We start from the raw sequence: 25,203 nt of genomic DNA on the forward strand, positions 1-25,203 counted from the left end.
GGAGGAGAGCCGCCGGGATGGGGAGATGAGCCGCAGGGACAGGAAGCTGGTTTCTGACTGCACCCAGAGGGGCCTGAAGCTTGCTCAGGTGACGGGAGAAGGAGACCTACTTCGTCTCGTTGTCCAGCTGCTCCTCCAGCTGCGCGATCTTGGCCTCCAGGGCAGTGATGGAGGCCTTGTACTTGGACTTGACAGTGCCCTCCATCTCCTGCAGCTTGACCTTGAGCTCCTTGTTCTGGCGCTCCAACTGCTGCCTGGCGTTCTCGTTCTTCTGGGCGTGGCTGCGCTCGAGGTTCAGGTCTGTGTTGATCTGATCGATCTGTGGGAAGAAGGGCTCGTGAACGGAGGAAGGCTGGGGACCCTGCTGGGGACAAACCCCACGGATCCCCTTATAACACCAGGTCCCCCAAATTTAACAGGGGCCATGACATGCTCCCCTAAGCAATCAGGAAGCTGCTGGCTTGGCCGAGGTGGCGCTCAGGACCCACAGCCCAAGCTCGGTGCGGTGCCGAGGGAGTGCCCAGGCAGCCCAGCCCTGCCCACCTGCAGGTTGGCCTTCTTCAGCCTGTCGTTCACCAGCTCCGTGTTGCCCTGCTCCTCCTCCAGCTCCTCCTCCAGCTGGGCGATGCGAGCCTCCAGGCGCCGCTTCTCCTCCAACGCCAGGGCTCTGGGGAGGCCGGAGAGGAGTGAGAAGGGGCCAGTCCTAGAGGGGGTGTACCCCCCACAACACCTACCTTTACATAGTGGCTCACTCACCCTTTGCCGCTGCTGTTGGCAATCTCGTCGGCCAGCTCATCCCGCTCCTGCTGGGCCTGACGCTTAGCACGCTCTGCAGCTGCCAGTTCCTGCCACGAGAACCCAGAGTGTGACCTGCTGGCAGCCCGCTGCCCTGAAAGGCCACCCCCTTCCCTTCCTGGTCCTCTGCAGTGCCATCCTCCCCAAGACCCTGGCGCCCCTTCTAACCCCCTTCTGGGCCTGCCTCCTCCATGAGGTCCTTTCCTGTGAGCCCCTCTGGCTCACAGGGTTGATTCCTCCCTCAGAGGTCACAGATTAGGCACCACAGGTTTATAAAAGCTCCCCCGCCCCAATCTAGTGCTCAGAACCAGGCCTGGAGCCAAGGATGTAGCAAAAAATAAGAAACTGTTGTGGCCTAACGGGGCATGCTGGTCCCTCTTCATCCCGGGTAGACCAGATATCAGGAGGGACGAGCTAGAGACATGAGTTAGGACCTGGGTGTGAGGTCTCTGAAAGCCAGGAAGAGAGGGACTTGACCCCCAGGGTGAGGGGCCATGGACAAAGGCCCTCATATGACCATGGAGGGAAGGATCCCACCCAGGCCCAGGCAGGAGAGCACAGTCAGTTAGCAAGAGTGGACGAGGACCTGCCTGGATGTCTGGCCCCCACTGCAGAAGACTGCCCAGATCCTGAGCAATCTATGTGCCTCCTGTGTGACAGACAAGGGGACACTCGGCACACAAGCCTCTGGGAGGGACCTCTCTTGGCCAGGAGGCCATTCACTGAGGGAGGTGGAGGTTACAAACTGAAACCCTGCAGGGAATTCTTTCATAAAGACCCACCCCAACTAAATCCTGGAGTTCCCCTAGCTCAGTGGTCGGCAAACTGCGGCTCGCGAGCCACATGCGGCTCTTTGGCCCCTTGAGTTTTTAGCAAAGGCCAGCTTAGGAGTACCCTAATTAAGTTAATAACAATGTACCTACCTATATAGTTTAAGTTTAAAAAATCTGGCTCTCAAAAGAAATTTCAATCGTTGTACTGTTGATATTTGACTCTGTTGACTAATGAGTTTGCCGACCACTGCCCTAGCTTATCTTCAGCCCTGACCAACACCAGCCCAGTGGAGGCCCTGACTGCCACCTGCTGGCCAGAGGGCAGAGACTCTGAATGACCCTTTGGCCCTGCTCACCTCCTGCAGCTGAATCATCTCAGCTTCCATGCTCTTCAGCTTCTTCTCGTTCTCCTTGGCCTGAGCCAGGATCTCCTCGCGGGAGGCCCGCGTGTCATCCAGCTCACGCATGTAGTCCTTCATCTGGGCCTGTAGGGGGAGGAGACTCTTGGTACCTCCACCCTGACCCCAGTGGCCGGCCACTCATGTCCTGCCCACCCCACCTCCCACCCCCTCCAAGGGACAACCACCAACAGGACCTTGTGGCTGCCCTTTTCCTTGACACCACAAGGAACAAGCTTAACTAAAAGGGCAAAACAGTAACCAAAGACAAAATGCTCCTTTACCCGACACCATTTTGTACTGACTGACCGTCAGGATCTACGACGCATACCCTGAGCAGCGTCAGTCACCATGTCCATGGACCCACGTGGCTTGTGTTCACTTTCTACAACTGCCTGTTGGCTTGAATCCTGCGCTCCGGCACCATTCCCACCCCCCCACACACACCTGCTACTCTGCCAGGTTATCCCGACCTCACACAGGAGCACATTTCCTTTCTTCTTCTCCTGCCGTCTGTTTTAATCCTAAAGATCTTGTTTGTTCCCACTCAACCGCTGGGCCTGAGTCTCCGTCTGTGAGACGGGCTAAGGGCACCAAGACCTTCCTCGGATAGGGGAAGGCGGCAATCATCCGCATTCACTGGCCACCCCACTAGACTCCCAGCCCCACGCTGATCCCAGCACCACCGCGTGCGGCCAGATCTGCTGTGGTCGGGCCTGACCTCACCTGCAGCTTCCGCAGCTGTTTGATGGCTTCGTCGCGGTTCTTGTTGGCCGAGTCGATGTGGGCCTCCAGGTCCTTCAGGTCCAGCTCTAGCTTCTTCCGAGCGGCCACTGCCAGTGAGCGCTGCTTCCTCTCGTCTTCCAGCTCTGCCTCCATCTCCCGCACCTGGGGGAGATGCCGACAGCTCAGGAGGCCGGACCCACACACAGACCCGACTCCAGCTCTGAGCGCAGGTGGGTTTGGCCTAGCTCTGTGGATCCATGGGGCTCAGGGACCAAGGAGAATTACTAACAGAAAAAAATCCTGATATGCTCAGTGATTCCCCCACTTCCCCAGGACAGAGGACTGGAAGACATGGCCAGGGAGCCTTCCACCATCCAGGTAGAGAAAGGAGAGAGGAAGTCTGCTGGAAACCTGGCGGGGTGGGGGATTCCATGCCCACCTCTGCCCAGAGGCCAAGAGGGCCCTGACCCTGGAGCAGGAGGGCCACACGCACCTGTCTGACCAGCTGCTTCTTCTTCTCCTCGCTCTGCTCGTCCCGGCCCTGCAGGTCCCGCTCGAACTGGGCCTTCATGGCCTGCAGGTTCACCTCCAGCCGCAGCTTGGCATCCTCGGTGGCCTGAAGTTCATCCTCCAGCTCCTCGAGCTGAGTCTTCATCTCCTCCACCTGCTGCTCCAGGGCCCGCTTAGACTTCTCCAGCTCGTGGACCTGCCACCAAGGGAACCCGAGTCAGGAGCAGAGGGACAAGAGGTCCCCGAGGGCTCAGTGTCCGATCCCCCACTAAACCTCCGTGCTGCCCCACGCGGCCCCTCCTGGTACTCACACTCTTGCCCACGTCGTCCTTGGAGCTCATGAGGTCCTCCATCTCCGTGCGGAACTGCTTGTTGAGCCGCTCCAGCTCTGCCTTCTGCTCCATGGCCTCCTCCAGGGCCCGGGCCAGCGACAGCGCCTTGGTCTCCTTCTCTCGGGCCTCCGCCTCTGCCCTGTCACGCTCCTCCGCATACTTGGCAGAGACGGTCTTCTCCTCTGCCAGGAGCTGGGAAAGATATGGGCGCCATGAGACTCGAGCAACGGCTCTTAGAAAGAGCTCAGAACCTGCGGACCCCAGGCCGGTAGCACGTGCAGACTGTGGCTGAAGGTCCAGCGCTGGCTCTGAGGGGAGGGGCACCAGGAAGAGCAAGCACAAACTGCTGCCTGGGCAACCCAGCTGGTTCCCAGGGTGACAGGCACTGTCGGTGTGTAACCGATGAGGGCAGAGATCGCCTGTGCCACCAGGATTTAGGTCTCTCGTTTTGTCACTCACTAATGATTCTTTGTCCCACAGCTCCCTCCATAAAAACCACAGGAAACATGGCCGCTCAGACCTGGAAGGGCTTTGTTCTCCTAAACGACCTGACGGGTGTGACTCCGGCTGCTGTGGCCTCGCCCAAGGACGTGAGTTTAAGTCTCCCTGGTGCCCATTCTTCGCGTGGGCCTACCCTTGCTGAGCCTTGTTTTCCCACCTTCCCATGCCCTTTGCCCCGCCCCTCATTTATTCCATGGACCTATTTCTTAAAGGACCAGCGAGTAAGCGCTTTAGACTTTGCAGGCTGTGTGTATGTAGCCACCACCTGACTTTGTGCTGATAGCAGGAAAGCAGCCAGAGACGCCAGACAGGAAGCAGCGTGGCCGAGCGCAATGCGCCCTCTGCCACAGCAGCACGAGGCCGGGGAGCTGAGCCCTGATTGCTCCCATTTTCTATCCCAGCCCACTGAGTGCCCTCTATATGCTGCCTCAGGTCCTTCAGAATGAGGAAGAGGCATGAACACATGCATAAAAAAATCGGTTCATTATAGAAGATGTGAAAAACATAAGAAACCAGAAAGCAGAAAAGTCACTCCTGAGCCTATCAAATGAAGATGCCCTGTTTCGAGCACTTTCTTTTTTTGTTGTTAATTCTCACCCGAGGATATTTTTCCCATTGATTTTTAGAAAGAGTGGAAGGGGGCGAGACACACAGAGAGAAACATCAATGTGGGAGAGACACGTCAAATGGTTGCCTCCGGCACATGTCCCTACGGGGGCCAAGGCTGAGCCTGCACCCGAGGTGCGTGCCCGTGACCGGAATCGTGACCTTTCAGCCTGCAGGCCACCGCTCTAGCCACTGAGCCAAGCCGGCTAGGGCCAGGCCCTTTCTTGCCAGGCCCCTCAACAAGTGGGAAACCCACACCTCTGAGCGCCTGCTGCTAGTGACGGGATCCCAGGGGCTCCCTCGGTGTCCGCGGCCGAGGCCCGAAGCCCTGGTATTTGCAGAAGAAAGGAAATGAGGAGCATGTGGATGGCACACACCTGGTCAAACTTCTTCTGCTTCTTCTCGAGGTTGGAGACGCTCTGCCGCTGGTGGTCCAGGTCCACGAGCAGGTCGTCCAGCTCCTGCTGCAGCCGCGTCTTGGTCTTCTCCAGCTTGTCGTAGGCGGCCACCTTCTCCTCATAGCGCTGGCTCAGCCCCTCCAGGTCCTTCTGCAGCTTCCTCTTGGCTTCCTCGGCAGTCTCCAGGCACCCCACACCATCCTCCATCTTCTTCCTCATGTCGGTCACCTGGGCAGGAGCAAGGAGTAAGGAGACACCCAAGATGTCACCTGTTCATGTCATGCACCTGTGCCCAAGACAGCTGGGACTGGCCTGCTACCTCACGAAACGGAGGCCAGGGAGCCACCCAGTTATGGAGCCCTCCCTCTTCCACCGGGCAAGAGAAGCCGAGTTTCTGTAGAGAGTGTCTGCCTAGGACATGGAGTGGCGCTCAGGCCAGCTTTGCAGGGCCTCTCCACTGTGACCTACTCCCTTACAAGGGCTCACCCAGAGGCAAGCACCCTTGTCACCTGCTCCAGGCAGCAGGGCCAGTGCCCTCTGGGGCAGGGGTCCTCAAACTCTTTAAACAGGGGGCCAGTTCACTGTCCCTCAGACAGTTGGAGGGCCGGACCATAGTTTAAAAAAAAAAACTATGAACAAATTCCTGTGCGCACTGTGGGCCCAGGACGAGTCGGCTGATAAGCAGGACAGGCAGCGGCACCTGACGGGCCGGATAAATGTCCTCGGCGGGCCGCATGTGGCCCGTGGGTCGTAGTTTGAGGACCCCTGCTCTGGGGAATTGGTGTGCGGGAGCCAGGAGGACCCAGACACCGTCCTGCAGCCTCCTCCTTGCACCTGGACACAGAGCTGCCATCACGCGCACGTGCTGGCTACTCCTCCCCCCAGACCGTGGAGCGGACCGTGCACCCATTCTGAGCTCAGGGCAGGCCTCCCGACCAGGCACATTGAAGTCCCATGACAGGATCTAGAACAGGGCTTTTGATCGAGTTTTGGCGTGGGTCCTTTGACAGTCTAGAGCAGACTACGAACTCCTCGTCATCACGTCCTGATACACATAAAATGTATTGGACTACAAAAAATGCCAGTACAGGAATGTGGCGGTGCTCAGATATTTAAAAAACTAGTTGTGACCCAAGTGCTTCTTTATTAGCACATCAAGCAGCAGCCTCCTGAAGTGCCAGGAGCTGAGTGGCGTCCCCGAAGCTCCGCTGTGGCCTGGACCTGGGGACTGGGTCCTAGTGAGCAAGGCCACAGGCACTGTGACCGCCATGGCTGGCTGTCCACTGGCCTAAGGATGAAAATGCTAGATGTCGGCTAGAGACTGGTGAGAATAAAGGTGTCCAGCCTCCTCCCTCCAAGTTCACGGGTCCCTGAATTCTACCTGGGGACCCTGGGCTGGAGAGGGCAGGAGCTCCCTGAGGAAGGGCACCCAGCACTGGCAGCCTGGGTGGACCAACAGACAGGGCCGTGCCTCCCCAGCCTGGGCCTCTTGCAGGGGAGCTAGCACCGAACCTGGGCCTGGAGGGTGGCCATCTGCTTCTCCATGTTCCGCTTGGCCTCCTCCTCCTCCTCCAGCTGCTCCTTCAGGGAGTTCTTCTCGTCTTCCACCTGCTTCAGCTTGGTGCTCAGGCTCAGCTTCTGCCGGTTCTCCTCCTGCAGTAACTCCTACACGAGGACAAGAGGGGCGCAGGGCCAGGAGGGGCAGCGTCAGAGCCTCGCAGCCCCACACCCCTGGCAGAGGAGCAGCTGGTCCCTCTGACTCAGGGAAACCCTGCTGGGGAGCCAGAAGGACCCAGAGGTGTGGCAGGTGATGCACTGCATCCTCCCAGGAAAGGCCCAGCTGCAGAGACCTGCTGCCACCCTCACCTGTGTGTCCTGCAGCTGGGACTCCAGGGTGGAGAAGTCCTTGGTGAGCTTGCTGGACTTGCTGTCAGACTGGGTGAGGAGGCCTGTCACGTTGTCCAGTTCAACCTGCAGGGATGGTGGAGACAAAGGCATGAGTCTGACCAGGCCTGCCCCACCTCCATGCTTTCAGGCTAAGCTGAACCAGAAGCCTTGCCGAGGAGCCAGTTTGAAGCAAGAAAAAGAGCCGGAGCCTGGAGAACTGGGCCCTGGCTGAGGAGCTGCCGAAGGGACCACTGCCCAGGCCCGGGTCCCGGCGGAATCCTCACCTGCAGCTTGGTGACCTTGTCGGCCAGCTCCGTGCGCACGCGCTCTCCGTCGTTGAACTTCACCTGCAGCTCCTGCAGCTGGGCCTCCACTTTCTTCCGCTTGTGCTCTGAGTCCCCTTTGCCCTGCAGCAGGGCCTTCACCTCGTTGGCCAGCTCTCCTCGCTCACTCTCCAGGGTCTGCTTGGCCTTCTCAAGGTTGGCTTTCACCTGGTAGGGAAGGAAGCAAAGGTGTGAGGGGGGACATCAGCCACGCCCTGTTACGAGGCTGGTCTTTCTAGTACCTTTGGAAGAACCGCTGCCTCTGCCGAAAAAATGATGTTGGGTAAGTTTGGGAGGTGGCCTGCTTGCCAGCGCCCTGGACTCAGAAGGCTCGCACTTGATCAGTACTCATCACTCAGCCAGCACGACACCCGTGCGTGACACCAGCACATAACACCCGTGCGTGACACCAGCACGTGTCCTCGTCTCTGAGGCCTCAGCTTCTCCACCTCTAAACCAGCCCCTGCCCAGCCTCCCTCAGGGGGAGAGGGAATGTTAATGTGTAAGACGTTGTCACTGCTGATAAGATGGCGTTAGTGATGATATTACAGAATGAGGGAAATTATAACTGTTCACAGTTAGACATCCAGCAAAGCCTCTTTCAGATTTGATGTTCAAAGTAATGATGTGATGTTCTTCCAAAAAATAAAGTGGAGTTTACAGAACAAACATGACAATCCCATTCTAGTCTGCACCACGCTGGCCACAGGTCCTGGGCAAGTGCAAAGGTAAACCGTGAATGCAGAGGAATGCTGGGTAAAACAGCTAAAGGTCCAAGAAAGGCTTCAATCTGTGCAGAACTGGGTGGAAATTGAAGGAAGACAGATGGACAAGACTTGTTTCTAAACTTTTGTTGTTGTTAATGCTCACCCGAGGATATGTTTTCCATTGATTTTTTTTTTTTTTTTTTTTTAGAGAGAGAGAAACATCAATGCGACACATCAATTGATCAAACTTGCGTGCCCTTGACGGGGAATCGAACCCATGACCCTTTGGCACATGGGCCGATGCTCTAATCATGGAGCCACACTGGCCAGGGCACTAAAATATTTTATAGGAAACGCTTTATAGGTTGCCACACAGAAGAGTTCTGACCGCGTGAGCTGCCAGAGAGTGGCTGGGAGCTGGGAGCCACAGGAGGCAGGACTTGTCCTGTTAAGTCACTGCCAGACCACCAGCTGCCTGGCAGAGAAACCAGCTGGGATGAACATCCCCAGGGTTGTCCCCAGAAGACTCCAGCTGGGAGGTGTCTAGAGAGGACCCAGACTTCAGAAAAGGGACCCTCAGGCGCTGTGGAACTCCGTTTCAGGTTGCTCCAATTCCTGGAAGCTTTCTCGTCTGGCAGGTTGTTGAACAAAATAATAACAACTGTATTTGAACAACGTACTGAGCCCCTAAGTGCTTTAATGCCATTTAGGTGCTTTATGTGTCATTAACTCCAGCTGACAGACCTATCATTACCTCCTTTACAGAGGGGGAAACTGAGGCATGGGGGTAACTATCTGCCGAAGTCACACAGCCGCTGAGGGCCTGAGCTGAACTCTGACCCCTGACCCCGGCAGTCTAGCTAAGGAGCTGCTCTGTCCTACAGGACTGGCCTAGAGAGAGGCAGCCAGTCTCCAGGAGGACCCGCCCCGGAAAGGTGCCAGGCCCCCCAGCTGAAGTCACGGAGCCAGGCCCTGGGGGAAGCCCACGCACCCGCTTTGTCTGCTCCAGCTGCTCGGCCAGCTCCTCCACGGCCTGTGAGTGCTTCTGCCTCATCTCCTGGATCTGGGCCTCGTGGGTCTTGGCCTCTTCCTCGAGGGTCTTCTTCAGGATGTTCACTTCCTGTTCACGTTTGGACCTGGAGAGAAATGCCCTCAGAATGGAAGCCAGGGGCCCTGTGGCCGGCCAGTGCACTGGGCCTCCTGCCCCAGCTGTCCATCCTCTGCAGGCGTAGGCACTGCAGAGGCTTCCGTACCCTTCAGCCTTAAAGCCCAGCCTGTCTCACCCACACTTCCAGCCAGGTTCTTGAATAGGGCTTTGGTAGAGAAGATACTGAGAAACCTACAGCTTCCACACTCTCTGTGTATTCACACCCACTCTGTGTGTATTCACACATGCTCTGTGTATATTCACAGGCCTGGGACCCACCCCTTCCAGGCCTCGGCCTCCTTTCCCGTCTGTGGCTTGGCCAGTCTGCCCCATGGCACACCTGAGCTCCTGCTGGGCAGCCGTAGAATCCAGGGTGTCCTCCAACTCTGTCTTCAGAGCCTCCAGCTCTTCCCCAAGGTCCCGCTTCTGCTTCTCAGCTTTGTTCCGAGAAGCACGCTCAGACTCCAGGTCCTCCTGCAGTTCAGAGATCTGCGATTCCAGCTCACGGATCTTCTTTAGGGCCATGTTCTTCTGGGTGGCTTCTTCCTCCACTCTGCCAAAGAAACCAACATCAAGATGAGGCCAGTTCACCTTTCAGGAGCAGAGTTTGCAGATAAGGCTTTAGAGAAAAGCAGCCAAAGCCACTTGTGGCCGTCTGAGTCCTGGACCTTAGAAGCCTCACTCAGCAAAAACAGTATCTGAGGCACACCGTGCCGAAGAGTCAGGGCAATGCCCCTGTCAGCACGGGGAAACTCGGAGAAATCATTTCATCCGCCAAACTGAATTCCAGTGCTTTCAACATAAAGAGAAGTTCAAATATTAAATAAACAAATAAAAAGAAATAAATCGCTACAGTCCATGAAGACTGCAACAAAATACAAATACAAATGTGCCACAGATTTTAGGTGATAATGATGTATCAATGTAGGTTTGTCGACTGAAACAAATATACAGGCAGTCCTCGGGTTACGTCCGACTTGATGTACGTCGTTTCGTGGTTATGTCGCCATCTCCCAATTTATAAAAAAAAAAGTTCCGTCATTTCAATGTATGTACATATGTGCTTTATGTTTTTTATTATTTATTTACCACAAGTAAAGGTCAGGTATTGTTATCTTTCTTTTAAATTCTTTTACTGTTTCACTTCATTACTGCTGTGTCTGTGCTCCATGTGAGTGACGTAGGTACTTATGTAGGTGGGTTCCGACTTATGGCGAAAATCGCGTTATGTCGCGCTGTAGGAACGGATCTCCGATGTAACCCGAGGACCTACTGTATACCACCACTCTGGTGTAGGATGTTGATTGTGGGAGAAGACTCTGTGTGTGTGTGTGTGTGTGTGTGTTGTGGGGGGGCGGGGTGGAGGGTATCAAAATATCAAAATTCTCTATACTGCTGGTTCAATTTTGCTGTGCGCCTAAAACTGCTCTAAGAAATAGTCTATTTTTTTAAAAAAAGCATTAAAAAAGCATGCCTATAGCCAATGGTTTGGTGATATTGTGGATGACTTTTTGGGGATTACAAACAAACAAATGACAGGAAATGTTTTGCTGTGAACTGGTTTCCAAGACAACAGCGGAGCAAGTGCTCACAGCTCACTGAGGCACCAAGGCCCACAGTAGGCAGCCACAGGAAGTGCTGGCTCTGACCCCTTGGTGGGCTGACGCTCTGGCTCACCTGGCCAGAGCAGCCTGGACCTCCTCCTCTTTCTTGGCCAGCTGCATCTTGAGCTCGGCGATCTGAGCCTGGAGCTCGGCGATCTGGTCGCTGAGGTCCGTGGAGTCTCCCTCCAGCTTCCGGCGGGTCTTCTCCAGCTCCTGACGCTGCTTCTCCTCTCTTCGGAGGCGCTCTGAGAAGGAAGAATGGGGAGAAGCCGACAAAGCCCTTAGTGGCCATAGACCTTGCTATCTTTGTTTTTAATTATTTTTTAAATATATTTTTATTGATTTCAGAGTGGAAGGGAGAGGGGAAGAGAGATAGAAACATCAACAATGAGAGAGAATCATTGATCGGCTCCCTCCTGCACGCCTCACACTGGGGATCAAGCTGGGAACCTAGGCATGTGCCCTGACCGGGAATCAAACCGTGACCCCTGGTTCATAGGTCAACACCCTACCACTGAGCCATGCCGGCTGGGCTATTTTTAATTCTTACGTAAACACTGCATATTATAAAACACACATGAGGGCTAAAGGGTCACAATACACAGACACTCATACCAACTCCTGAATGAAGGAAAGAACATCACCATGAGCTGCTGTGTCTGTCCAGCCCCACCCCCTGCCCTGGACACACCGGGCTGCCCTGTGTCTCCGCAGAGGGTGCAGTGGTTCCTGGCACAAGCTCAGAGTTCCCTGATTTCCCCTATCACCCGTGTCCACTCCTCTTAAGGGGAGGAGCAAGTGGTCCACAGCCAGCCACGGGTCTGCAGGTCCACCCCATTCTCCTCACCCCAGATCCCCAGGGCACAGGGAGACAAGGACACGATCTGTCACTCTCTCCCAAGACAAGTAAGGACCTTGCGATATCGGTCTAGCATTTTACAGTACACACAGCGTGTCCACAGCATTAGACCCTTTAGTTCTCACAAATGCCCTGACACTGTGTCCCCTTGGAGGTAAGTAACACTAAAGCTCATGGAGGTTAAGTGACAGGTACAAGATGACACAGCCAGGAAGCGGCAGGCCTGGGTAGGGTGGAGGGGGAGGTCTACCTAGAGCCTCTTGGGAAGTCTCCAAAGCTGATGAAACCCATGGTGCACGATGGAAACGCCAGGGCGTTACCCTGAATGCTCTTTACTTAGGGGTAGCTCCCTCCCAACCACACAGCACCCATCGGGACCAGATGCTGGACCCTAGGTCTTGAGGGCAGTGGCTGGCTGCTGCGGACCCTGTGCCTCACCCACATAGCGTGGGCATGACACAAGCCGGGTGCTCCCGCTCCTGGCAGTGACGCCCAGCCTGGTCCTGAGTGGTGGATGCCTCGGGTTCCCAAGTCAGACAGCTCCTGCCCATCACCCTCTTACCCTCCAGGTCGGTGATCATGGCCTCATGTTTGTTCTTGAGCTTGGCGAGGCTCTTCGATTTCTCCTCCTCTTCCGTGAGGTTGGTGGTGAACTCGGCTATTCTGTCTTCCAACAGCTTCTTCTCCTGTGGAGTTGGGGGTGCAGTGTGTGAGGAGATGCAATGTGAGGGTGTGCAGTGTGCGTGAGGGTGTGCAGTGTGTGAGGAGGTACAGTGTGAGGGTGTGCAGTGTGTGAGGGTGTGCAGTGTGTGTGAGGGTGTGCAGTGTGTGAGGAGGTACAGTGTGAGGGTGTGCAGTGTGTGAGGGTGTGCAGTGTGTGTGAGGGTGTGCAGTGTGTGAGGGTGTGCAGTGTGAGGAGGTACAGTGTGAGGAGGTACAGTGTGTGAGGGTGTGCAGTGTGTGTGAGGGTGTGCAGTGTGTGAGGGTGTGCAGTGTGAGGAGGTACAGTGTGAGGGTGTGCAGTGTGTGAGGAGGTACAGTGTGTGAGGGTGTGCAGTGTGTGAGGAGGCAGTGTGTGTGAGGAGGTGCAGTGTGTGTGAGGGTGTGCAGTGTGTGTGAAGAGGTGCAGTGTGTGTGAGGAGGCAGTGTGTGTGAGGGTATGCAGTGTACGTGAGGAGGTGCAGTGTGTGAGGAGGTACAGTGTGTGAGGGTGTGCAGTGTGTGAGGAGGTAGTGTGTGTGAGGAGGTGCAGTGTGTGTGAGGAGGTGCAGTGTGTGTGAGGAGGTGCAGTGTGTGTGAGGGTGTGCAGTGTGTGTGAAGAGGTGCAGTGTGTGTGAGGAGGTGCAGTGTGTGTGAGGAGGCAGTGTGTGTGAGGAGGTGCAGTGTGTGTGAGGGTGTGCAGTGTGTGTGAAGAGGTGCAGTGTGTGTGAGGAGGCAGTGTGTGTGAGGGTATGCAGTGTACGTGAGGAGGTGCAGTGTGTGAGGAGGTACAGTGTGTGTAAGGGTGTGCAGTGTGTGTGAGGGTGTGCAGTGTGTGAGGATGGGTCAGAGCCTAGTGCTGGCTGAGCACAGACACTTTAGGTCTCTTCAAAGTATGCCTCGTCCAGAAGTTTAGGACTGAATGGAAGGACAAGGACTTAAACATTCGACTCATTAGGACTCCCTGGATCAAAGGGGTCACTTTGTAAGGTCACTACCCCCCTTTAAAGAGCCGGATAAGCTTCCGTGATCAACAAACGTGGGTACCCAAGCCTTTCTTGGACCTAGACTATCCCTTTGGGCCCAGGTAAGCAAGGTTTCCGGGCGGCAGGGTGAGGGAATTCAGGCACCACCTTCTCCAGGCCTCGTGCTTGACCACTGGGCAGGCATGACCTCCCACCTCCTCAAGCCCCAAAGTGCCCTAGGCGGCTCCCCTCATGGTCTGCATGGTGTGGCCACCCCTGGAGTCCTGATCTCCATAGGGTCTCCCCACAACAGCACAGCCACCGCAACAGATACAGGCCGTCACTCAGCACGAGCATCTCCCCCTGCGTCAGAGCTGCGGGCAGGCATCCTGCCACTTTGCCTGCCACCAGCCCTCAGGATCAAGGACGGCATTCTGACTGCGCCCCTCCTTCTCTTCTAGCTCGCTCTCCAGCTCCTATCTGCTCATCAGCGGACAGGGACCCAATTTGGTTCTCACAAGAAACAGTCCCCACCTGGAGAAGGCTAAGGAGAAGCACTCACACCTCAATGCCAGCCACTAAGGGGCCCAGACCGCACCGGAGACTACGTGCAATGCCACACTGATGGTTCATCTCTACCAAGCCTGGGTCTCAGGAGCTTATGAGGAGCTTTACTGAGAAGAAATGTCAAACCTGTTCCTTGGGAAGCATCCCTTCAAATATGACCCTGGCACCCGGAGGCCAGGGGACACCCACAAGGCGGCACCAGGAAGAATCTGCTCCTGAGCAGAAGCCACAGTGCTGCAGACAGCAGTGGCGAGGCTCGGCCGGGGCCTGGGCCTGGCCCGCCCTCCACAGCCCGCGTCCTGCACGCGAGGCCTCACCTTGGCCAGCTTGCAGTTCTGGTCTTCCAGGATGATTTGGTCTTCCTCCAGCTTCTTCAGCTTGGCCTCGGTGGTCACCTTCTCCAGCTGCAGCTTCTGGCGGGCGCTCTCCTCCTCCTCCAGCTGCTCCTCTAGCTCCTGTCACAAAGCCGAGGGACGTGAGGAGGGTGGGCCACACAAGCTCAGTAGGGTGGCTAAGATGTGGCCCACCCACATGTGGGGTCACACAGTTAAGACTGGGGCGTGCAGACAAGAAGCCTGGTCCAGTCATGAGGTCGCTTGTTCTGAGGTGCTTCCTTTAGCAAGCTCCCTGCCGTGAGGATGTGGCAGAGAGCAGAGCGGATCACCCTCTGCTCCTCAGAGCAGCCGGCCGGGACTGGGAAATAAAACTGACTTTGTGCTCAGATGGGCGGCACGTGGAGAGCTGAGATGCACGTTTGAGAAACAGCGGCCCCAAAGAGAAAGCCCCTCAAAGACTGTCCCACGTACAAAAGGGGGAGGATTGGCCCACCACGGCACTTCCGTTTCCGTGTTCTCTCCAGTTCCCGCGTCACTGCTCCTCACGGCACCCTGTCCCCTCCTCCCCGTGTCTGGTGTCCAAAGGGAGCGAAGCTGGGTTACCTGGATATTTTGCTGCATTTTCTTCTTCTCCGTCTGCAGGTGCTGGCAGCGCTCCTCCTCCTCCTCCACCCTGGCCTCAAGGTCATGGCAAATCTCCTCCAGCTCCTGCTTCTTGGCCGTCAGGCGGGCCCGGAGCTCCTCGGCTTCGGCACACAGCTCCGTTTCTGCCTGCAGCTGCTCCTGCAGCTGCAACTTCTCTGCCATGAGCTGCAAACAACATGTGCAAAATGCAAGTTCCTTCGGCCTGCTCAAGCCCCTCCAGGGCAGACGTTCCCTAGCTCGGCCTTCTTGGAGGGAGGACCATGCTGACAAGAGCGGTTTCCACCTTGGAAGTGCTAAGTTCCCAGCCACTGTCTAACTATCATGTCCTCCATCCCTTACTGCTATGACAGGGGCTGCACACCAAGATCCCTAGGAAACAGGCTCAGAGAGGTTAGGTGCTGGAGCTGGGCCTCAAACCCAACACTCATGAGCTTCCCATCCCATTGGGCAGCCTCCCTACATCACAAAACACTGAATGAAGTCTACAGAGAGACTGACCATTTTCCTAGTGAAACATCTCCTTGAACATGCCTCGCCTGCAGGGGGCCAGCAGGTGGCAGCACTGGCAGTTGCACCGTCTGGGCGGGGCCACAGACACTCACCTGGGACTGCAGGGTCTCCATCTCTGTGAGCCTGTTCTCCGCAGCCAGCTGCTTCTCTCGGACCTTCACCAGCTCCTCCTCCTTGGCCATCATCTCCTCTTCCTGGCGGCTCACCTGCAGCAGCGGCTTGACCTGGGAGAGGAGATGGAGACAGACATGCTCAGCTGAAGACGACTGTCCAGACAATAGCCATGAGGCTTTCCCCTCACCTGCAGAAATGTGAGGGGTAACTACGCACGCTGTGGGTACACACGGGGGCAATCTTTCTGGAAATCAATGTGTTGGGAGGACAGTGCCCAAGACACGTGTGGCCATGGCAGGTGGGCTTTCCATCCTGGAAGCTGCTGTGTGAGCCATCTAGGCCAGCCTATCAGCAGGCCGTGGCCATCCACACCGGACAAACACCACTGCTCACATGCCCCTGGACCCCATGGGCAGGACCACCCTGGAGTCATGCTGCCAGGCACGGGGAGGCGAAGGCAAAGCGCCCTCAGGGCAAGAGCCCCGACGGGAGGCCCGTCCAGGACCCACCTTGGTGAAGAGCCGCCACCACTGCCAGTTCCGCAGCTTGAGGTAGGCGGCGCAGTTCCTCTGCAGGACCTTCATGGCCGTCAGCTGCTGCTGCCGCTTGGCAAAGGCCCTGTGGACAAGCGGCACAGTCAGCACCTCCAGGCAGGGGACAGACCTCTAACCTGTCAGTCCTGATCTTGCTCCCAGAAGCTTCTCTGGAGGGATGACCCCTGCCTGGGCACCTCAGGACAGAAAGGTAGAGAAAGAGGCTGGCCTTGGGGTTGAGTCCTATGGGTGACCTTGCAGAGGGTGGCAAGGGCCTGGGTCACAGGCCCACCCTCCTTCACGAGGTGGAAGAACCTTGGGTACTAACTGCAGATCCAAGCCATACTGACTTCAGTTTCCCACCCTCAAGACAGCCACCAGCGGGGCTTCTGGATGAGCGAAGGCTCTGGCTCCCAGCACTCAGAGCTTAGGCTGTGAACTATAGCCCTGGGCTCAGGAGACCAATGTCCTGCAGCAGGTGAGCTCCAAGGGCGGCTCCTCCCCTGGGAACTCAGAGTGCTCTGGGGACAGCCAGGCTCCGGGTGTCATCCCCACATGAGGGACACAGCAGGAAATACCCAGTGAGCGGGAGCCTTCCAGGCAGGCAAATCCAAGCACACTCACCACCTGTCAACCTGGTCACTTTAAACATCAGGCGGAAATCCACCTGGGCCTCCCTTAGGCAGACACCTGACTGGAATGAGAGCTCCCAGGCCAGTTTCCTAAGGTGCCCTCTGCTCCAGGAGGGTTCGAAAGGCCGAGTGCAGGGCAGGCTAGGGGAGGCTGGTGTCTCTGGAACTCACTTTCTGGCCAGGTAGCCCCTGCAGCAGGCCTGGAACCCGATGATGACATCAGTGATCTTCAGGTCCCTCTCCTCCTCCAGGTGGGCCAGGACGCCGGCCCGGAAGAAGACCTTGCTCTGGCCGATGCGGTACAGGTTGCTGTCCAGCTCCAAGGCTTTGATCTAACGGGAGAGAGCAGGCCATGTACTGCGTGCCACCCAGAGCCCTCGATCAGTGAACGCTGAGAGCCTGTTTCGGGTGGGGAGTGTGTGTGTGTGTGTGTGGAGGGGTAGGGGTAAGACAGGGTCAGTCCTAGAGCTTCTGCTTCTCTGCTTAGCCTGGGGCCCAGGGGGATGCTAGGAAGAGGGGCAGGTGGGTTCCAGCATGGGGCAGGGTTGCGAGTCAGACTGGAGGAAAACACAGAGCTTCAGCATTAAAGGGAATGTGAACCCCTCTCTTCCTCCCCCCCTCCCCCGCCTCTGCATACTACAGTCATGCTCTTCAAAAGCCCAGGCTGCCCCCCTGCAACCAAGCACCATCATCGTGGTCACGGAGAGGAGCACACACTCCAGAACGGGCCAGGCCCAGGTTCAATAGGAGGCGATCCTGGGCCTTCCCCTCTATGGGCTCATGTCTCCTAAGCTATAGAATGGGGGTGTTTTCATTAAAACATAAAAAGAGCCAACGACAGAGCAAATAGTAACACCTTCCTCACAGGAGAGCTGTGGGAATTAGAGACTGCAGAGTGAACCTGGCAGAACGGGACCTGGAGCTCTGGATGGCCAACAGAGCATGGGCGCCACCTGACCCACCGGGTACCGCCCCGTCAGACGGGCACTGGCCATGTGGGCGCGCACCAGCCAAAGGCCCTTCCAAGCAGAGGGAGCTCCACTCACCATGAGCACACACGCCTGCTTCCCATCCATGAAGCCCTTAGGGATGGAATTGGGCGTCAGGATTTCGTATCTAAGGAAGAGAAGAGAAGCCGGTCATTCATCCCTTGCTTCAATGCATGTGGCCTGGAACACCCGTGAGAGAGGGCCACCCCAACAGTGTGGCAGACGTAGAGTTCCTTTCACGTTTCGAGGAAAGAAGGTATCTGGAGAACCCCACCCTGCCCCTTTCTTAGGCTGAATGGCACAGGAAGCCTCGGCATTTCCCCGCAACTGAATAAAAACTCACGGTGGACTATTTAACTCACTCAAGGGTGAGCTTTAGTTGGGCTTACTGATTGCTAATTGCCCGGTATCCACGTCTATAACCCCAGAAGGCCACTCATCTCTTCCTGAGATGCTGCTGGGCACTGCCAATACACAGGATGGATAGCAACTGTCACTAAACACAGTCATTAGGCAAATAGGACAGTGTCATTAACGCTCCTCTCCGCACACATGACGGGAAGCTGCAGTGTTCTATGACTTCCGTGTCCTAACGTTCCTTTAACGCCCAAGTCTCTGGCTGACCTCTGTAAATTGCACAGCGCCTCTAACTGGGGCAAACAGTGCCAGGCCCCGCAATCGCTAGGCGTGAAAGCCAACAAGATTACTTTCGTAAGAAAAGCAGGGAAATCCTTTTCCACGTAGAGGGTGGAGCAGAGAAGGAGCATGTGAGGAGCTGTCCTGACCTCGGCGCTCGGTGGCCGAGGAAGAGGCTTCCTGGCTGGAGGGCCCTGTGGGAGGGGCTGCAGGCCCCGCTCACCTCTGCCGGAACTCCTGGAAGACCACCCGGTTGGGGAAGCCCTGGCGGCAGATCCGAATGCCCTCGAGAACCCCGTTGCAGCGCAGCTGGTCCAGCACCAGGTGGGGATCCAGTTTGCCAGCCTAGAGAAAACACATGCATGTGGTCTTGCTGCTGTGCCTAGGAACTCACGGAGACGGGTGGGGGTCCCCTCCGACTCAACAGGGCCAAAGCCTCAGGAGTCCCAGAAGTCCACGGGCTTTGATGCTGTTACATGATGCAAGTCCTGGAGAGGCTATGAGACAGCGCCACCAGGCAGCAATGCGACTTCAAATGCAGCCCACCCCCTGGGGAGCCCCGAGTCAGCCTGCCGATGGGCTTCACCACGGGCGCTCCATGTGCTGTCGGGGAGGAACCGCTGCTGCTGGGGAGACAGACCAGGGAGGGACCCGCACCTTCTTCTCGTGGTTGGGGATGATGCAGCGGACGAAGTTGGGGTTGGTGTTCCGCAGCGTGGCCATCAGCTTGGCCAGCTGCTCCTTGTAGAGCTGCCCCACGGTGCGGAACATGCCCTTCCGCGTCTTGAAGGCCCCGGGCAGCGCCGTCTCTGACATGCCGGCCACCTGGTCCAGGCCGATGATGCGGTCCACTGCAGAGACCACGCAAAAGCACGTGAGTACCCGGTGGTCCCCGCAGGGCAGGAAAGAGACAGACATCTGGACAGAAAAAGATGTGAGACTACAGAGCAGCAGGAGCCTTTCTGCTTAGTCCACAGTCATCCCCAATGATGAGCACACTTGACCTCATGAGCAGGAAGCAGGAAAGGGGGAAGGGCTGAAAACCGCTGCGACTGGTCTCTCCTGGCAGCAGCCATAAGCTCTGTCCACATCACCTATCCTCAGCCCACTGTAGCAGCTATTCCCGGAGACACAAAAAAGCTCGCACTGTGTTTGGAACAGCGAGCCTAGCTATCCCTCCCTGGCTCTGGGTGGTGTGAAAACTTGTCTTACAGGATCCCGTAGTCCTATGGTCATAGTTGGGGAAAAAAATCAGTATCCTGAATTCCATTGCCCTTTACCTGAGCATGGGCCTAGGAGGCAGGTGGGGGCACCAGAGCTACGTGCCATCGTCTACAGCACTCATGGTTCGCCATCTGGGATCGCCCAGGCAGCGCTCTCTGAACCCGGGGCCTAGAGCTGCGTGGTGGCGTCAGAAGTGGAGTCCTCCACAGAACCACAACCAACTGTGCCCGTTCCACTCAAGATTCCTCGCACTCTGCGACTTGCTCTGTCTCTGAGCTCAAGGGTCTTTATCATCTGCACCAACCCTCTGAGGAGTTGCCCTTGTCACCGTGACGCATGCGCAGAAGCGATGAAATGAACTGCTTCCTCCACGGCACAAACAAAACAACAAATGAACCCAAAGCAGCCAGCGACCTGAGGTCAGGGTTAAGCCAGAGCCAATGTTAAACTGGAAGCCTTCCGCTGCAAGATGCAAAGGTTAAGAATTCTGTGACAGTCTGTTCCCTATTCCTTTATGGCCAGATCTCAATTATTTATGTGAAGACAGCAAGGAGGACAGAAACTCAAGACAGAAGCCAGGAGTGAGGATGGACCCGATGAACCAATTAAAATGGGAGGCATTTTTGACCTTCTACACCCAGGGCCACTCAGCTTGCCCAGAGGAAGATCAAATATGCCCCACAATAACTGGCTTTCTGTGGGCCTGTGCTGCCCCTGGAGGCAGGTGCGGGGGCTTCTGGAGTGCTTGGTGAAGGAACACACAGATGCCGTTTTATTTCAGAGGCACATGCACAGGCAGCGTCACACCTACACCTCATGCTGAGACCCCTGCAGCCGTTCAAGCAGTAAGACGCCACCTTCAAACGCCAGCCAAGTGGAACTCTGAGGAGCATATGGGTTTTTAAACATTTTGTCCTTTAAGATCTGTAACGTGAGGTCTCCTGATTTGGCTGGTTCTCTACCAGGGGCCTGCGATGGGGGGAGCCTTCCCACAAGGCCGGGCGGACCAGGGCGGGGCAGTCAGGCAGGAGAGCCAACGGGCAGGGCAGGACGACGCAGCAGAAGCACTTGCCACAGCCCTGGATGCACCACACACAAGGGCCGCCACTCCGGGTGGCCAGTCACCTGGTTCTAGGTGGAGAATGGGAAAGCGTTGATAGAAATAGGCTCTCTGAGTGCTCTGCATCTCTGCAACAGAGAGGTTAAAGCAAAACCCAGGCAGAGGGAGGAGAGACCGACAGGACCGTGAGAAAGCACAGCTCCAAACCACCAGCCTATCCAAGAGGCGGCAGCGCAGGGAGGCGCGGACAGGAACCTGCATGGCCGGGCTTCGGGCCACCTGTGCCTTCCCACACGAGGAAAGCGCTGTGGCTTGCCTGCGGACAGCAAAGCCCTGAGAGGAAGTGGCTATGCAGCACGCTCAAGGGCACTCAAGGGCAGCCTCACCCCTTCGGCTCCAAGAGACACTGTCATGGGCGCTACAATCCCCCCCGCGGCCTGTGTCAGGTGGAGATGCACCCCTTGTTTTGTGGCTCAGCCACTGCAAAGGTGGGGAGAGCCCAGCTGCAGCCACAGGGAGACGGGGTGGGGGCAAAGGGCATACCATCCTTCCACAGCTCCGAGACGAACTTGTCTGAGGACTGGTGCAGGAGCGTGGCGATGTTGTCATTCAGGGGGTCCATGTTCTTCATCAGCCACTCGTCGGCTTTGTAATCCACCTGCAAGGGCCAGAGTCCTGAGTCACAGGCTGCTCTGGGGACGTGAGCACCACAGCCTCTCAGAGGACACGTGTGAAAAAGTTAAAACACATGAACACCCTTGACCTGGTGTTTCTATCCCTAAGAAGGAAATGATGAGTGACAAGGGCAAGGGACTAGCAAGTAAGATGTTTCCTGAGGTGTTACACAGAGAGCAAACTATTTAAAACAACGCAACTACCCAGCAAACCGAACTAAGAAAACTATCCTGCAGCTACACAACAGAATATTCTGGGTGGGTTTTTTTAGTTTCATTTTTTAGGTAATCTATATATATAAAAGCCTAAGTGACCAGTCGACTGGTAGCTATGACGTGCACTGACCACCAGGGAGCAGACCCTCAACACACAGGCATGGAAACATGGAACAGACTGATGAATCTCAGAGGGGAGGGGGCAGAGGGAAGGGCAGGAAGAGATTAACCAAAGATCTTATATGCATATTAGAGGGCTGGTGAATGGATTCATGCATTGGTGGGGTCCCTCAGACTGGCCTGCAGGGATCAGGCCAAATCCGTGCACCGGGCCTCCGACATCCTCCAAGGGACCCTGGATTGGGAGAGGGCTCAGGCCAGGCTGAGGGACCCCACCAGTGCACGGATTCGTGCACCGGACCTCTAGTATGACAATAAAGAAATATCCCAGAAAGACATATACCAAAATGTTTAATATTACTTTTTGGTAATAGGACATTTTTGCTTTTTGTCTTTTCAGAATGTCCAAGTTTTCTCTAATGAGCATATATTCTCATCTTTTCTGAAATATGTTCTTAAAAATACAAGTAACATGTTGTATCTTCATTGCAAAGACCCCAGAACAGTAAGAGCAGAACAGCAGGCCACCCTGGTCCCCTCTGTCCAGCCCACACCACGGCCCAGTCACGTGCACTACTGCCGACGACATGGTGACGTGGCTTCTTTTTCCCTAGGAGCAGAGTTACGTCCCGGGAGATGACAAACCCCAGGCCGGTGTCCTGGCCACCTGGGCACAGCCAGCCTGCTGGTCCTCTTAGCTGCTGTGGCACAGTCCAGGTGCCCAGGGGTGGGTGCACACAGCCAGTTTCATCATCATGCAGACCCCCCAATGGGGTTCAGGTGTGCCCTGGTTTTTGCATGATAACGCTGCAACAAAAGCCTGTGCGGTCTCTGCTAACAGAGGCGGAAGCAGGGGTACAGGCTCAGGGGCATCACCTTAGTAGCTGTAGGAACAGTGTTTTTGTCTTTTATTAATGGGTAGGTTAGAGTCAAGAGTTGCTTCAGCAGCCTTAGGAACGTGAGGAGCGAAGTCGGAGGGCTGGGCAGTGGGGCCACGTGCCGGAGCAGCAGGCGTGGACGTGTGTGGCTCAGGAGCAGGGCTGTGAAAGCCCAGGGCTCTCCTCACCGGGTCACGTTGGCAATAACAAAGCTTTCACCACTCAACCACACCCGCACCTGCACCATAATGACCGTTTGGCAAGGTCTGGAGACATTTCTGCTGTAGGAGGGTGCTACTGACCTCTGGTGGGAAGAAGCGGGGATGCTGGTAAACATCCTACAAAGCACAAGACAGCCCCCGACAATAACGACTGCTAGTGCGGACGCTGAGAGGCCCTGCCCTAGAGCACTGACCTGTGCCCAGTGCTAAGCTCCACAGGCTTACAGATGTGACCCTGTAAGGTGGGAGTCACCCCCATTTTCCAGATGAGACAATCAAGGCGCAGAGAGGATGAGGAGCCAAAAGCCACACAGCAGCAGAGCTCTAACTCAAACTCCAGAGCCCGTGCCTTTAGCACAAATGTCACATCCACACCGGGAAAACGCGCCTAATAACAACACAGAGAGCATTACGCCTCAGTGCCTTACAGGATGGCGGGAGCTTCTGATGAGGTGCAGCATGTGACCGGGCTTTGCAAGGCGCGACAGCTGTGTGAGTGTTGACTACTGCCACCAGCACATTATCAGACGCGACACTCGGACGAGAACACTCCGCCCCTTCCCTGACCTGGGGCTGCCTGGCTCGTGGTCCTGGAGTCCCTTCCACCCTCCTGAGAAGGCCCAGCCGCCCCTCCTGTGCGCGCCCCCCTCACCTTGCCGGCATAGTGGATGATGCAGAAATCAGCTTTGTCCTTCAGCTGCTTGGGCTTCTGGAACTTGGGGTGGGTGCCCTGCTCCTGCACCACCTTCTCCACAAAGCTCTTGTCGGTGGCTTTGGGGAACCAGCACTCCTCATCCAGCAGGGCCAGGATGCCAGGGGGGCCTGCCTGGAGGAAGCACAGCATCGCCCAGGTAAGCGTGACCTGGGAGCCCCACCCCACCCCTGCCCTCACAAGAGGCCAAAGCCTGGGGTATCTGGGAGTTTTCAGAACCCCCAGAAATCTCACCAGAAGGTGGGCACACTTCTCCCAAAGGGGAAAAAAAGGAGCATTACTGAAAGCACTCCATGTAAGGATTCTAATTTAAAGAGAAACTTCTGAGGTCCAGGCTGTGGCCAACACACCTCAATCCAATGATCCATCACAGGGATTCTCCATGCCAGTGCTCTGAAATCACCTGCTGAGCTTCATGGACTGTGCAGACCCCGATCCATGTGCTCAGGGGCTGCACCTCAACTGGCGCCCCAGCCCTGGAGTCAGTCACTCTGCGACATCACCCCCACGCTCTGTCTGCACAACCATGTGGTGAGACGTGACTTTTAGGAAGAGAAAGTGCGGCAGAGCCCCCGAGCAGTCCGAACAGAGTACACGGTGGAGACTGCTGACAAGACGCAAAGCCAGATGGCTCTTGTTCACTGGAAAACTCAACCGAATACCACCAACTCATCCCAAAAAAACTCATCACAAAAGTAAACTGTTCCATGCCAGGATTATGGAGAGTTTCAAACCCCACCTTTGAGTAACACTCTAAAAATGCACAAACCCCTTCCCAGGCCTTCTGAGCACTTAACACTTCAGTGTCAGTCTGACGCACACATTCTGGAGCAGCCCAGGATTCGGGGAGAACGTGCGTTCAGGGCACGGAACCCTCATCAAGACATAATCCACAAACAGAAACAGCTCGGGCTCCAGAAGGCACAGCCCTGAAACCTAACCCACCGCACCGGGTGGAGCTCTCCGTGGAAGCTGCCGGCAAAGGGGAAGGGCTTTCTAGCTGCTGCATCCACCGACAGTCAGTGCTGTGGGACAGGAGCCCAGGGCCGGGTCAGTCCTGAGAGAGGACGGATGGAGCCTCAGCGTGTGCCAGAAGCAGCACTCAGCACTCTGGGTCCACACAACCCCACACAGCGAAAGCACCTGGGGCTAGGACTCGCTGCATAAAAGCCTGCCTCTTTCTTTAGGACAAAGAAAGGCTTGTTGAGCTCACCCCTCGAGCAGATACTGGGTGGTCTTCTGGGGCTGAAGACAGGAAACCCAGGCACCAGCCCCATCCACACCTGGTCAGCAGCTGCCCCAGGCCGCCAGGCACCAGATCTAAGCCCAGAGCTTATGCCTCCAGGTGGCTCGGACGGTAGAGGGACTAGACACCCACAACCAGCATGGGTGGGAGGTGAGAACAGGGTCCCCAGAGGGAAGGAGCGCGGCCAGGCCAGGTCTGAGATCCGAGCAGGGATGGCTCTTACTGGCTTCTCAATGAGGTCGATGCAGGGCTGCAGATCGAGCCCGAAGTCGATGAAGTTCCACTCGATGCCCTCACGCTGGTACTCCTCCTGCTCCAGGATGAACATGGTGTGGTTGAACAGCTGCTGCAGCTTCTCGTTGGTGTAGTTGATGCAGAGCTGCTCGAAGGAGTTCAGCTGCAAGGAGGGAGAGCAATGTCAGGGGGCCGCCCACCGTGGGCCCACACCCACCATGGGCCATGCCCACGCCCCTTGGGAAGGAGTGGAACAGGGATTCAGGAAGGACCGGCTGTGTCACCTCAATGCTGCCCCTGTGGAGCCTAAGTGATGAGGGGCCTTCCCTTATCATACCAGCAGCAGAGGTTCTTCATTTTCTGAGGCCCGAGGACCTCCCTAGCAGCCTAGTCAAGCCCTTCTAAGAATAATATTTTAAAACGCATA

General features: G+C 56.3%; 1 protein-coding gene across 1 annotated transcript in view; it reads right to left on the bottom strand.

Moving 5' to 3' along the window:
* The window catches only part of MYH9 (myosin heavy chain 9), a 90,150-nt gene that overhangs the window by 3,195 nt on the left and 61,752 nt on the right, over window positions 1-25,203 (bottom strand). Inside the window, exons 13-38 of the mRNA XM_080659421.1 lie at window positions 24,766-24,939; window positions 23,237-23,410; window positions 21,019-21,133; window positions 18,849-19,042; window positions 18,415-18,536; window positions 17,613-17,682; window positions 16,738-16,898; window positions 15,911-16,019; window positions 15,380-15,511; window positions 14,736-14,942; window positions 14,115-14,252; window positions 12,129-12,252; window positions 10,781-10,952; window positions 9,444-9,656; window positions 8,948-9,092; window positions 7,211-7,417; window positions 6,906-7,010; window positions 6,552-6,704; window positions 5,019-5,267; window positions 3,514-3,726; window positions 3,186-3,398; window positions 2,693-2,854; window positions 1,925-2,053; window positions 757-845; window positions 544-667; window positions 111-319 (exon numbers count right to left, since the gene is read on the bottom strand). Of these exons, the coding sequence (XP_080515547.1) occupies window positions 111-319; window positions 544-667; window positions 757-845; window positions 1,925-2,053; window positions 2,693-2,854; window positions 3,186-3,398; window positions 3,514-3,726; window positions 5,019-5,267; window positions 6,552-6,704; window positions 6,906-7,010; window positions 7,211-7,417; window positions 8,948-9,092; window positions 9,444-9,656; window positions 10,781-10,952; window positions 12,129-12,252; window positions 14,115-14,252; window positions 14,736-14,942; window positions 15,380-15,511; window positions 15,911-16,019; window positions 16,738-16,898; window positions 17,613-17,682; window positions 18,415-18,536; window positions 18,849-19,042; window positions 21,019-21,133; window positions 23,237-23,410; window positions 24,766-24,939 (4,103 nt within the window). The remainder of the gene's footprint in view (window positions 1-110; window positions 320-543; window positions 668-756; window positions 846-1,924; window positions 2,054-2,692; window positions 2,855-3,185; window positions 3,399-3,513; window positions 3,727-5,018; window positions 5,268-6,551; window positions 6,705-6,905; window positions 7,011-7,210; window positions 7,418-8,947; window positions 9,093-9,443; window positions 9,657-10,780; window positions 10,953-12,128; window positions 12,253-14,114; window positions 14,253-14,735; window positions 14,943-15,379; window positions 15,512-15,910; window positions 16,020-16,737; window positions 16,899-17,612; window positions 17,683-18,414; window positions 18,537-18,848; window positions 19,043-21,018; window positions 21,134-23,236; window positions 23,411-24,765; window positions 24,940-25,203) is intronic.

Source organism: Plecotus auritus, assembly GCF_963455305.1.
Source record: "Plecotus auritus genome assembly, chromosome: 3".
Lineage (NCBI taxonomy): Eukaryota > Metazoa > Chordata > Mammalia > Chiroptera > Vespertilionidae > Plecotus > Plecotus auritus.